Source organism: Antrostomus carolinensis, unplaced genomic scaffold (genome assembly GCF_000700745.2).
Source record: "Antrostomus carolinensis isolate BGI_N321 unplaced genomic scaffold, ASM70074v2 scaffold24026, whole genome shotgun sequence".
In the NCBI taxonomy this organism is placed as follows: Eukaryota; Metazoa; Chordata; class Aves; order Caprimulgiformes; family Caprimulgidae; genus Antrostomus; species Antrostomus carolinensis.
The window spans coordinates 1-13,033 of record NW_010322834.1 but is presented as its reverse complement, the minus strand read 5'-3'; the positions used below and the strand labels follow the sequence as shown (position 1 = coordinate 13,033).

The 13,033-nt window shown below is 42.6% G+C and overlaps 2 protein-coding genes across 2 annotated transcripts in view; both read right to left on the bottom strand.

Annotated features, from left to right (window-relative positions):
• The window catches only part of LOC104526836 (acyl-coenzyme A thioesterase 1), a 5,642-nt gene extending 817 nt beyond the window's left edge, over window positions 1-4,825 (bottom strand). Inside the window, 6 exon segments of the mRNA XM_010170406.2 lie at window positions 1,099-1,301; window positions 2,613-3,006; window positions 3,008-3,160; window positions 3,162-3,370; window positions 3,373-3,452; window positions 4,812-4,825. Coding sequence (XP_010168708.2) covers window positions 1,099-1,301; window positions 2,613-3,006; window positions 3,008-3,160; window positions 3,162-3,370; window positions 3,373-3,452; window positions 4,812-4,825 — 1,053 coding nt within the window.
• Window positions 4,728-12,523, bottom strand: JMJD7 (jumonji domain containing 7; the record flags this gene model as incomplete). The annotated part of the gene is made up of 7 exons (XM_010170405.1): window positions 4,728-5,092; window positions 6,673-6,832; window positions 7,932-8,008; window positions 9,795-9,890; window positions 10,284-10,340; window positions 11,156-11,409; window positions 12,349-12,523. Coding segments are annotated over 7 exons (908 nt in total), but the record flags the coding sequence as incomplete, so codon positions are not given.
• Window positions 12,524-13,033: the final 510 nt, after the last annotated feature.

The following is a 13,033-nucleotide window of genomic DNA, read 5'->3' as shown; positions in this document are numbered from 1 at the left end:
CTTTCTCCCTGGTGACCTCTACAGACAAAGCCTCTTTGCTCCCCCCACATCCTGGCTCAACACTTGCTCTCAGTATTGCATTTTTCACTGTTCCTGTCTCCAGACGCCCTCAATCTTCCCTCCTCAGGTCCCCTTTGGAAAAGCACTTCTTCATGGGTTTACTTGCACTGATTTTCTTTCACACCACTGTTTTTTGATACTCTCCTACAGCTGACCTGTTATCTTCTGTTATGTCTTGGAACACATAAGGTTCATTACACCTGAGGCTGCGTAAGCGCAACAACTGTTTAAATCAACTTATTTATGGTGAAGGTTCTTCACACCAAATTCATTTTGTAATGTGTGCCTTCTAAGATATTCTGGAAGTTTCAGAGCTCTAGGAGGAACAAGACAAACAAGCAAGGCTGTATTCTGCTGTCACACTGACTACATTCCCGGTGTCCACATCCTAGAAAATAAATAACTTTGTGAAATAAATACCACACTAAGTAGCATTCCATTCAAATTTTAAATGCTACTTTATTTCTCTTGGGTTTTTTTGGTTTAAGTATGATGATATATTGCTACAAAGTGTCCTTCTCATCCAACATACTTCTTCAGATACAACACCAGTTTCTTAAGGTATGGCACAATTTCCAGTGCTACAACCGTAAGGGATTCTGTTGTTTAAGTGTTTTATTACTGTCTTGTGAAACTTACTCAGATTCAAAGCGCTGTAGTATTTCATAAACAGTAAAAAAAGTGAAGGGATTTTTCCCCCCCCTTTTAAAATCTTGAAAGATGCAAAAGTAGGGGATAAAATTAAGCTGTCTTGTGCCCCTAGTCCAGCAACTGCTTTGATTTAATCTTACACAAACACTGGTTTGCACAGCACTCTACGGATTGTCGTGTAAGACACTGTGTAAAACCAGCCATCCAACTGCTGCCAAAACTGGAGTTGAGGCACATGCTTTTCCATCTCTCAGATCATGCTGTCTTTCAGGCAACAATGTCTCCTAACATCTCAGAAACTTAGTTGCATTCAGTGATTTAAAGCATTTCATGAGACAAGTGGAAAAAAGTTTCCCACAGGATGAACATCATTAATTTGTCTCTTACCTGCTGCTGCTTCCGCAAAAAGTTTACAGCTTCCTCAAAATAGTCCAGTTCAAGAACCTGTGGCATAGCAGGGAGATCTTCAAAGGCCATGTAAGCAAGAGCCAGAGTCACAAAGCCTCTGCTGGCCAGAAGACTGGCTCTGTATTCAACAAGACCTCCTCCAGATCCATACAAATCGATTAGTCCAGGGAACGGACCAGGTCCTGCAATGAAAGGTGGGGAGGGGTGTGTGGTGTATGAATATATATATATATATACACACATATATATACACACTCAAAGAGAGAAGTGCTACAGTTGTCCTCTCAGTAGTGCCCCCCCAGCATACATCAGGACAGCAGGTATCAAAAGAAAATCATCTGAAGCTTTCCATGGAGGTTCTCACGCTCGGGCACACATACAGTCACTGCAAGGACACTAATTTTGGTATTTCTCTGTCTGTAGGAAGTTCACATGCTGGGCATCCTTCTCCCACTATGAATTGCAGCTGAAATTGGCTACTGGGGATTGATGAACAAACAGCAGCGCTGCACGAGTTGTCTTTCCTGAGGAACTGTGCTAGCAGGTTTTCCAGGGAGGGAATACTTGAGTTATGAAATGCACCCACAAATGCCAGCACTGATCTACACCAACTGAGGCTTCAGTCTGATCTGGGTAATTACTCCTGGGCTTCCCAGTTCTTCCCCTGCAGCCACAGGACCTTCCTTTCCTGCTGCTGCTCTACCCATTCCTATAGCCAGACTTCCCTCCCAAGATTTGGTGTCACAGCAGCTGTGAGGGACTTTTTATCCAATACAGAGCAAGATATTCACATTTAAGCATTGCTGAAGGAACATAAACACTTCAGGGCTCAGAGCAGCTTTACACATGATCCAGTCTTGGCACTGTCTCCATATGAAGCTGTGGAATGTGACAACTGTTTAATTAAAGACATTGCTTTTCTCATTTGTCTCCCATCTTCCTAAGTATCTCATCAGTCACGCTGCTCCACCATGTAGAGACTTCTTTCTTTGGCTTTTCCTTAGCCAAAGAGAGAGACTGAGAGACAAGTCCAGAGCCTGCAGGAAGATCTGTGGCAGCTGCTGGAGTTGCTGGAGTCCAGTGCTCCCACCATACCTCATCATTCCTTGCTCCACAGCCAGTGCTGTCACGCCTCACAGCTCTGCAGAAGACCAGGGGCCTCTTTGTCCTGTCAGCTAAACAGAAGAGCTAAGAGATAAACACCCTTTTCCCCAGAGCTCTCATGGCAGGAGAGGTCCTGAAGCCCTCCTGCTAGAACAAACAGGACACACCTCGTGTTATCACTACTGCACCTCCTGCCTCCACACTTGAGCCGCCTGGGCAACGCCTGCTCCTCCCTGCTCTGCTGAGGATCCAAGTACCTGGACCAGCCACAGGCTGAGGGAACCACTAGCTGAGGCTTTGCTCTAGGTTCCCAAGTGCATCCAGGGGCCATGGGGTACAATCTGTGGTGTAAATCACACCTGGAAAACCAGAACAGAATTAAAACTCACCAGGAGGGAGGAAGAGGGTTGCTTTCAGACGACCTTCTCTGACTGAAATCCTCTTCACCCCCTCTCCTAAAAACCATCGCTCATTGGTGCATTTTCCCAGCAACCGGTTCATGTCCCCGTGGCCCTCATACACTTCCAAGTCCACACAGAAAGGGGTCAGGACGTTCCTCTTTGCCAGCCTCTTATAGGGCGCTTCAGACTTCAGAGACCAGAGCAGCCCCATGGGCTCCACTCCCGAATAGCTGCCGCCCAGGGCAGGGGAGCAGCTGAGGTCGAGCTCTCCGCTGCTCCCAGCTCTGTAGTGAGCGTGGGCTTGGAAAAGCTCCCCACTCTCATCCACCAGACTGGCTCGGAGGGTGACAGCCTGCTGCGGCAGGAGCGGCGTGGGGCGGGACCCCCGCCACACGGATCTGCACAGGGTCATCGAACAGACACCTGGGGGAAGGCAGAACCGCCACCTGCACCGCCATCCCAGCTCCGCTGCCCTTGGCTGTGGTGAGATACGGGCTGTTGTGAAACAGGATCGTCAGGAGCCTTAAAACCTCTGCCCAAAGTCCAGGAGGAACCACGGTGACTGCTTCCTTCAGCCCGCAAGCACGGGCTGCTGGGAGACGTAGTTCAGAGCACGGCTCCCTCCGGACACTCCAGCTCAGAGGCGCTACGGTGACACCATCCACTGGCACAGACACGAGCTGTCATTTGTTCCTGCCGTGCGCTCTTACTTTTGATTATAGAGAGAGACTAAATTAAAAACCCCAAAGTGACAAAAAGAGATATTCAAATCACCTTTCCCCCTGATCGTGGAGAAGTCCAGATTCAACTGGAGAACTGGCTTGGGTGCTTTTTCCAAGGCACAAGGAACACAAAAAAAGCTGGAAAGCCTGAATTAAGGTGACATCTTACTCTAGCTGTGAAACAAAGCCTGCCCTTAATCTCTCTTGAGTTTTCAGCGATTTCTGGACAAGCACCCCAAGGTAAAATGATGCTTTATGCTTTAACTGTGTTTCTTTAAAAAACAAAAGTAACAGACAAAGTAAAAGAATTGGAGGTTGCCCAGAGAAGCTGTGGATGCCCCCTCCCTGGAAGTGTTTAAGGCCAGGTTGGATGAGGCTTTGAGCAGCCTGGTCTAGTGGAAGGTGTCCCTGCTGATGGCAGGGGGGTTGGAACTGGATGATCTTTAGGGTCCCTTCCAACCCAAACCATTCTGTGATTCTATGATTCTATGAATTACCTTTTTTCCTCACAATAATCAATCTTGTCTAAAAGGTATCTACATTTTCCTAATTGACACATGAAAAATAAATTTCCCCCCATATTGCTAATGTTTCGAAGGAACTGTTTGAAGATTCAACAATAAATACCAACTTTTGGTTTTCATAAACAACAATACTACATTTTTTGCAATGTCTGTGTATTTAACAGCCTTCCAGTCCTACCCTGCAGCTCTCAGACACGTGAGTAGTCCCATCTGGTTCTGTGGAAATACAAATGAGAATTAAAGCTGCAGAAACAGGCTCCTAGTTAACACAACTGACCTGACCATGTGTTAGGCAGCAGTTGATGGCAAAGGAATGAAACCATCAACGAGCCTACAAACTGCAGAATCACACGTCATGCCACGAGACCACAGGAGATGTGTAGATTGGTTGTAGATGTGGCAAACTAACTCTAAAATCACCACTCAGGATGTGAGAGAATGCAGCTACATTTAAATACAATGGTGGAAAGAATAAAAACCAGCAATAAAAACATGTAGCTTAATATGGAAAATAGCCGGCATTGACTATTGCTTGACCTCCTAGATGTCCTCCACCTATCATATAATTTGAAAAAAAAAAGTAAGAAATTAGTAGAGAAACAAGCTTTTAAACTGACCTTTTATTGCAGAAGTGTAATTTCTCACCATCGAAACAGCACAGCCAGTGCACTTGGTGAATTACAACTGGACAGGACTTTTGCCGTAAGCAGAATACACGTGTTGGACTGACGCAGCCTGATCCATGGGTGGGTGGCAGAGCAGATTCTTCCTCGTCCGCTTGGGTTGTGATGAAAACAATCTGTAGATCTGAACAAACAGTTGTGGCTTCTGTTTCAGGATTTCCAAAACCTGGATTGCCTTCCTTCAAATTTTATTTTGCTTACTGTCACTGAGGCAACATGCAAAGACCTAAAAATACTATTATTAAACCTTCTACTTACAAGACAAAAACCATGGCCAATTGATCTGGGCTCCGAAATCAAGCAAATCAGCCATGATCCGTTTGACAGATGTTGAGGATAATTTAATGTTCAGTTCTTTTCACTTGAATTATGTTTGTACTCCAGTCACAGATGCTGATGATTGTATCACATCACAAGAGAAAGATCACAAGCTTGAGTCTCCCACCTCTGCTATAACACTTTCACAGTTTTTGTGAGACAATCTAGTAGCTGGTAATAGCTGTACTTAAGGTCATATTCCATGTCATACCAATAATTCACTGAGGAGACAAGAAAAAGGAAAAACATTTCTAAGGCTAGAACATGATTTACAAACGTGCTCACAGACTGTTTTACACAGTTCAGCTAGTACAGGCTTTTCCTTATTACTGAATGAACTTTGAAATGAGCAAATCTTTGACTACAGACAAAAACAACATAAGCAAACATTAGAGTTATTTAATAGTGCTGCCAATGCAACTCTCTTTTAACCCAAAGCAACTCCTCTTCAGATGGGGGATACCTTGGAGCAGAAGCTGGCAAAATGTTCAGGAAAAGAAAATGTATGCTTCTATTTAGACCAAAAATACCAAACACACTGCAAAGCTTAATATCTAGATAGGAACCTCTCTTCTCCTGAGTGCGTAAAGGACAGCAAATTCACCACTACTTCACAATGGTCATCAGTTAGACTGTGCTTTAATTCTGCTTATTTTAATTCTGGTGTACATCTCCTAGAAAAAATAAGCCAAGCAGTATAATATTGTACCAATGGTTCTTGGAGGAAGATTTACTCCAGCTTCAGACATTCACTGTATCAGTCCAAGAGAATATTGATTTTTCAAGTGTATACAGACTGTAGTGCTGTTAACAGACTAAAGGCCAACTAAACTCATCAACTCTTTAGCACTTCTGCTAGACAGAGAAAAAGAGAGTGGCCAGGGGCTTGCAACTGGAAACAACTCTACTTTTTCTAAAAAATCTTTAAGGATTGATGCAGCAGTACTAAAAAAAGAGACTCAGTGAAAAAACTGCTTTACTGTTAGCTTGTCTTTTTATCACAATATTTCAAATACTGAAAAAAACCCAGCTTGCAATATTTGCAGTGTTACACAAATACTAATGTCATGTTGTTCAGAATACTGTATTTACTCTTCCTGGGCAGACAGGATTATTCCAGGTAAAGGAGAGAAAAAAAACTCTTCCTCAAATCTTGCAAAATTTACAGGATATAATGATAATATTTTGCACCATCCCACCCCCCCACCTGCACCAGATGAGCAATGCTAAATGATGTATGATAAATCATACAAAGAAAGAGATTACAAGACTTTTGGTAGATGCAGGGGAACAGTAACACAAGCACAGGCTTATTAGCAAGGCAGGAGACCGGGTCAGAGAAGATTCCAGCTCACATGACAAGAGAGTATCTTCCATGTTGTGTCCACCTCCATGCCTACAACTCATACACTTTCTGGTTTCCTTTTCTTCCTCCAGATCCCTTTTTGCTGATGTGAGAACAGCACTCATAACATGCAGTTTCTTTGTGAAAGATATGTAGGCTAGGTAGACAAACTGCTTAGCTCCATGCTATAAACAGAAACCGTATCAGAATCACTGAATTAGCTATCCTTCCCCAGATCTGACAACTAGAAAGACTTTTTCTTCTGCTATATCCCTAGCACTTGTCAACAATGCTATGAATTGTAAGCAGTTCCATGCCATCTATCGAGATTGCTATTTCCTCCTGAGGTCAATGATCTTAAAGAGACCTTTTGTCCCAGTTATGCTTTGCTGTGTGATATCTAGCTGCACACTCACCATAGTTCAAAAACATATCTGGAAATACTGTGTCTTTTACCTGCTATACAGCCATGTGACTGTTGAACATGATGGAACCAGAGAGAAGGCAGGTATAACATCTCACCAGCTTTCACTGTACACTGTACAGGTTTTGCCTGAGCATACTCTGGATACTGTTCCAGATTCGGGTTCAATGGGTCCAGGGGGATCCAGGGCACCTAAAAGCAAAAGACTATGTACACGGTACTGACTCTGTCAGAAAATTCCAGTAAGCTTCCAGAAAAACAGCTGATAACAAAACTTACTAGGTTACAAAACACATATTTTGCCTAGTCACACAAGTACAGCTACACAGCTTTCCATGTTCAACTCGTTATAGGTCAAGGATGCAAAAATTTGCCTCCTTCAGTGAAGCATTTCCAGTTAGGGAAAAGGTGCTAAATGTCAGCCATGAAATTTCAGCCTTGTGGCATACTTTCAAAACACCTCCAGCCCCTTAAGTCACTTGTTCCTCCTACATTCAGTACTTGAGTATTTTACCTGCACCACTCTTTTTAGAAATTCTTTTCTTCATCTAAAGCCCTCTGTTTTAATTTTATTCCCAGCAGCTAAAACACCCCTGCCTGCAGAGAAATCTCTCTTGCCTGCATTCACCTCCTCTGTGCACTACAGAGTTATAACCCTCAGCACTCCACCTTACTGTGTTACAGGAATGCTCCCATCAGATTCCCTGAGCACCACTCTGAAAACAGAGAAAAATCCCCAGCTCAAGTTCAGCTGTAGCATTAGGCACACATTGCAGAGGAAAAAGGAGAGAGATTAGATACAAAAGGCTACTAAGTTTTTGTAAAGTGCCTCCAGATCTATACATTTTAATCAAATAAATATTGCTATGATGAAGAAAACACAATTAATTCATTGAGAGAGACACGTTTTATTGTGCTGGGTGACACTGCTGTAGAGCAAAATCCAGCCCTGAGTATAGGGCCAAAAGAAAGTGAATGTAGAGGAGTCCACTTCAGTCTTAATGAAATAAATTCCTTTACTGTTGATTCATTTAAAAGTTCTTTACTGGATCTATTTAAGTTTGGTGCATGGAAAACAGTTTATGATATCAATGGTTTCAGGTGTGCAGTAAAAATCTTTTCTGGAAGCTGGGTATCCTTTGTGAATAGTAAAATACAAGTGAAATATTTGGGCATTCTCTTTCCAGTAATGAAGGATTCCTAAGTACCAACCAATATGCTCAGTTTGACGGCTCAGCAGTGCCCCAAACTATCTCTACTCTCTTGATTGCGTTCTTTATATACTTTTTACCTTATCTGCACTCTTCTCATCCACAATTTCAAATGAGCCATCTTCTGATACCTGGTAGGTTGCTGGCTGATAGAGCTCTGGAACCACAGAAAGAATTTATTAACACAACTCAGAGTAGTACTCAGACAAACTAAAGGCAGGGCATGTCACACTTTCACAGAGTAAGAGAAAAATTAAGATAAAATAATTTTCAACTTACTGTCCTCATTATCCTTCCCTTTGTCCATTTCAATTTTTATCCAATTTCTTAATTTATTTTTTTTTTTAAGTCAGTCTGAAACTGAACTGCCTTCCTGTTTGGAATTGCAACCTTCTTTCTTCACAGAAATTATTCTCCTCAAAACCCATTTTACTCCTGGTCCTATTTTGTTCCAGTAACTGTCCTGTTTCCTTTCAGAAGTCATAAATGCATCCCTGACTTACACACTATTCTATATTCTGCCTTTTCTTCTTAGGTCAGTCTAGCAAGACAGCATTCACAAGAGTTATTAGTGACTTGTGGCCAGCCTTTCCCTTCTAATTTTATCTGGCAGGGCTCGTAACTGCTTCAGATACTGCAGGTTGCTTCTCTTCCATTGCTTCAGCACATGTGCTTTTCTAAACCCTCCCTTGAGAGTTTCTCTTCATTAACCTGATGTTCAAAAAAAATGGAATCGTCTTTTCATTACACACTGTAAAATGTAAGCATTATCTCTGTTCTGTGCTTTAACAGTAACTTGTTTTACAACGTATGACCTTGTGTATTTCATACGTTCACATATATATGACATCAGCTCTCCTATGCAGAAAGGTTGAGAGAGCTGGGGTTGTTCAGCCTGGAGAAGAGAAGGCTCCAGGGACACCGTGTTATGGCTTTTCAATATATAATATAAGGGGGCTTGTAAGACAGAGAAAGACTTTTTACCAAGGCCTGTAGTGAGAGGACAAGAGGCAACCGTTTCAAACTGAGAGGGTAGATTTATATTGGATATAGGGAAGACATTTATCACAATGAGGGTGGTCAGACACTGGGACAGGTTGCCCGGAGAAGCTGTGGCTGCTCCTCCCTGGAAGTGTCCAAGGCCAGGTTGGATGAGGCTTTGAGCAACCTGGTCTAGTGGAAAGTGTCCCCTGCTGAAGGCAGGGCAGTTGGACACAAACTATTCTATGATTTCAAGGTTGTAAACAAAGTAAAACAAGTATAAATAAAATACTGCAGCAGCACACATATCTAGGCAAAATTATATTAGTATCATATAGCACTCTGCATTCACTTAATCTGAAGCTTTGAAAGTCAAGGAATGGGAAAATAAAGTCTTATTTTATGAGGCATAAAGCTAAGCTGTGTAGGTGTCATCTTCTAGATGATACTGCAACATAACAAACTGTTACTGTGCACATAGGAAAGCGACATAAACATAAAACAGGTGATGCAAAGTAAAGCTGCCATAAGAATCTCTTTTTTCTTCTCCAGTTTTCAGAGACTCAGTTAGTAACTTGAATATTTCATTAAATTACAAATTCTTTTTCATCTTCCTGGCTTTGTTCCTAAAGAAAAGAAAAAGCAGGCAGAATCCAAACCTCTTAAACATCAAAGATGACACACTACAATACTGACAAGATACTCAAATAATTTGGATATGCTAAAGCTGCCATAAGTATCAGTAAACCCACTACTTTCGAGGACTACAAAACCCAACCTCAGGATAATGTTTGTATTACAAACTACCTGCAGCACGAAATAGAAGAGATTTCTGTTCACACTGGAAAGCATAACACTGCATAAACAGAAAAATGTTATTTCTGCTTCCTTTTTCTTATCTTCCAATGGTTTAGTTTCTCCTTCTTCCAACCTCTAGACATACTGCATAGTAAATTATGTACCATATGGGATGAAGGGACGGTCAGTCGGTGGATGCAGTAGAAAATGTTTCTCTCCAGATACCACACAGTACAAGTTCTCATAATGATCTTTATGTACTAGGATTGAGAAAAAAAGAGAGGTGGAGAAAGAGAGAAAATCAGTGTTATTTCCTTCTCTCGATCAGAAACTATACTAAACTGAAAATGTCAACTTGTCCTCTTATTATCAGGCTGCTTCCTCCCCTTGCAGCCACTGGGAGTGGAAAGTAACAATACAATGTTGTAGTAAATGTACCCAATGAAGCAAATTCTCAGTGCAGGTAGATGCACCCGGAGACACAGCAGCAAGAGGCTGTAGAAGTGCAGAAGATAGAATGCAAAAAAGGATGTTAAAGTGGAAATGCCTTGTCAGAAAAAAGACAAGTCCTACTGAGCCACTAACTCAAAACAAGCCCACTAAAGCCTGCGCTGAAAGCACACCGAAGACTTACAGTGCCATACAATACGTACAAGATGTCACAGCAGCCGATTCCCCAAGCCAGAAATTCACGGCATCCGGCTTCTTCCCTGTACGGTTAGGGAACAGAGAAATGTTGTCAACAAAAAAAAAAGAATTTGAAGCATCATATTTAAAAGCATTTCAAATAATTTTCTGCCAATTTGTCCTTTAACTTCCTTTATAACTCTGACAAGTTTAATTGCAAATAGCACACTGTGAGCAACAGCATCCTCCTTCTACACTGGAAGCCACCGTAGTGCCCACCAGACTTTATGACACAGTATTATCCAACCTCAAATCCATGGTTACAGCCCTTTATTTCCACATTCTGAATCCCTAAGACAGCTCACAGAGAAACTGCAGCACATCTACATACAGTTGCAAAATGGTGAGATCACAGTAAATCATTTTCACTGACATTTTAAGGAAAGGCCTGCTGTGAAAAAGAAACCAACTGAAACAGAACAACATTTAACTAGAAACAAAAAACATCTGTGATTTTACCAAAGGGGGTGAGGCCTGTGTGGTGTTTCACTCATCTGTTACACTAGCTTTGGTAGCAACAGCATGAATTTGAGGCAAAACATGACTCTCAGTCAGAGAAAAGACACTATATGAAAAGTGCTATATGGCACTGTCACCACATTGTGTCAGTTGTGATGGTCCCAATACACAACTGAGATACTGATTCTGGAGTAACCCAAACCTAAAACTTGGATTACTCTATTTTTAAGTATTTTAGCGCCTCTGCTTTCTAAGAGGATGAAACCAAACTGAGCTGTGGCATCCAGAAACAGAACAAACATTCACCATTCACCTAGCATGATTGTTTTAAAGCTCCTTACAAAATATTTACTGAATACAGGAAAAACAGAAGGTTTACCAAGTGCCTCACTCATCCATGGTATGTCAGGCTGCACATCACAGACAAGTTCAGGGAACTCCTCGGTGAGGTTTGAACACTGCTTCTGCACATAGAATACGTTGGGAGAGGTCACTTTCTTCTCCACAATGTCCAAAAAGTCCATGAAAGGCATTTGGCGCTCCTCTGGCATGACAAAGCGATCCTGAAACACCGCATCTGCATAACCGTTTGGTGTTACTGCCACACTCACTACCTTGGCACCTACTACTTCCCTGCAAAATAAACCAAAGGTTTATAGCCAGACTTGCAGTTGGCCCATATATTGGACACTGGCTACTTTAAAAAGAATGTTGTTTCATGGGCAGCAAAAATAAGAAGCCTGGCTTTCCATGGATGGGTGTCCCTAGACTAGATTTTCTACTGTCTGATAAGAACTCTGGCATTCTGCTTCGATTGCTTCCTGTGGTCAAGGCAACTCCAATATCTTTCACCTCTCTAAATTTTCTTGGTGTCTAAGAGGCGAGTTCACAAAGGAGCTCCCTTTTCCTCCATGCAGGCAGAGGGCCCTCTTCAGCCACTTCTTTTCATGAAATCATGGCACAGCTTGATATTCTTGGGACCACTCAACCCAGCCAAATCAAGTTCAAAAGCAATCGAGGAGGGAGAAAGGTGGACAGAGACTGACAGACACACGTATCATGAGGCTAACAGCCCTTACTTCTGTAAGAAGAAAGTTAATTTTAAATCCACAGATTTCAGGTCTAACCAGAAATTCCCTCTCTTTTGAAAGAAAATATCAGTAATTGTTAAAATGCTTATAATTTGGTTATTTTTAAAAAAACAAGGTGTACTCAGTCACAAACAAATCATTCTGTTCTTACAGCGCTACAGCCCCGCTCCAGCTGGGAGGCTACAGGGTGGAGGGAGCACTGGCCAGAGCACAGCAATCAGACTGAGTTTCAATAGCCTGAGTCCACTGGCTGCACAGAGTCTAAACATCTGTCCTTCACACTGCATCAGAACTGGTCAGGACAGCGTGAGTGTCTGCAGAAAGAAATTTACACATGAGTTTGGCAAGACTCAACACCTTCATACAGAAGCAGCGAGGAATCTGAGCCAATCTTAAGGATAAAACCAAAGATTAATCAAGAGTTTTTTTCCTGAGGTCAACCGAAACTGACCACCAGTTCTGCTCCAAAGCTTGGTCATACCTGAGGTACGCTGAAGTCCATTTCTTCAGAGCTGGCCAGTGGCTGATGGCATTCTGAATTATACAAGGTTTATTCGGACTCACCCATTCTCGATAGAAGTCCAGTGGGGACGGAGGCCTATCAAGATAGGGTATGGACTCTGTCCACCCCAGTTCTGTCCAGGCAAATGAGAAACAGTTTTACTTGGCATCCTGACAGAAGTGCTCTCTGTTAGCACACTAACTAGTTTCAAACCCCACACCACAGGCCCTCAACTGAAAGCAAGCCGTGTCCTCCCAGCTCCAGAAATGGCTCTGTTAAATCCCAGAGGTTGTTAGGGAGGGTTCCAATGCCAGACGGATACCTCAGGCCATCGTCCTGTTACTCTCCTGCTGTCAGCCACAGCTCACCCCACAGGTTGCCATGCCGTGGGCCTAGAGGAGAGTGGGCATGAAGGACAGGCATCTCAGGAGATGCACCTTCTGTACAGAGATGATACCACGGGAAGATTTTAGGAAGCTGGAATGGTGCTTTGTTTTGCTATTTTATACATATGAAAACAACCTAAAAGGGCCATTTTCTTGAGTTTCACTTCCTTTTTGCAGCAGCCTTTCTACTGCTTCTTCACCTTGGAAATGTTTGGCTGAAAAGAGAGGAGGAGTGTGGATGCTCCAGTTCATAGAATAATTTTGGTTGGAAAAGACCT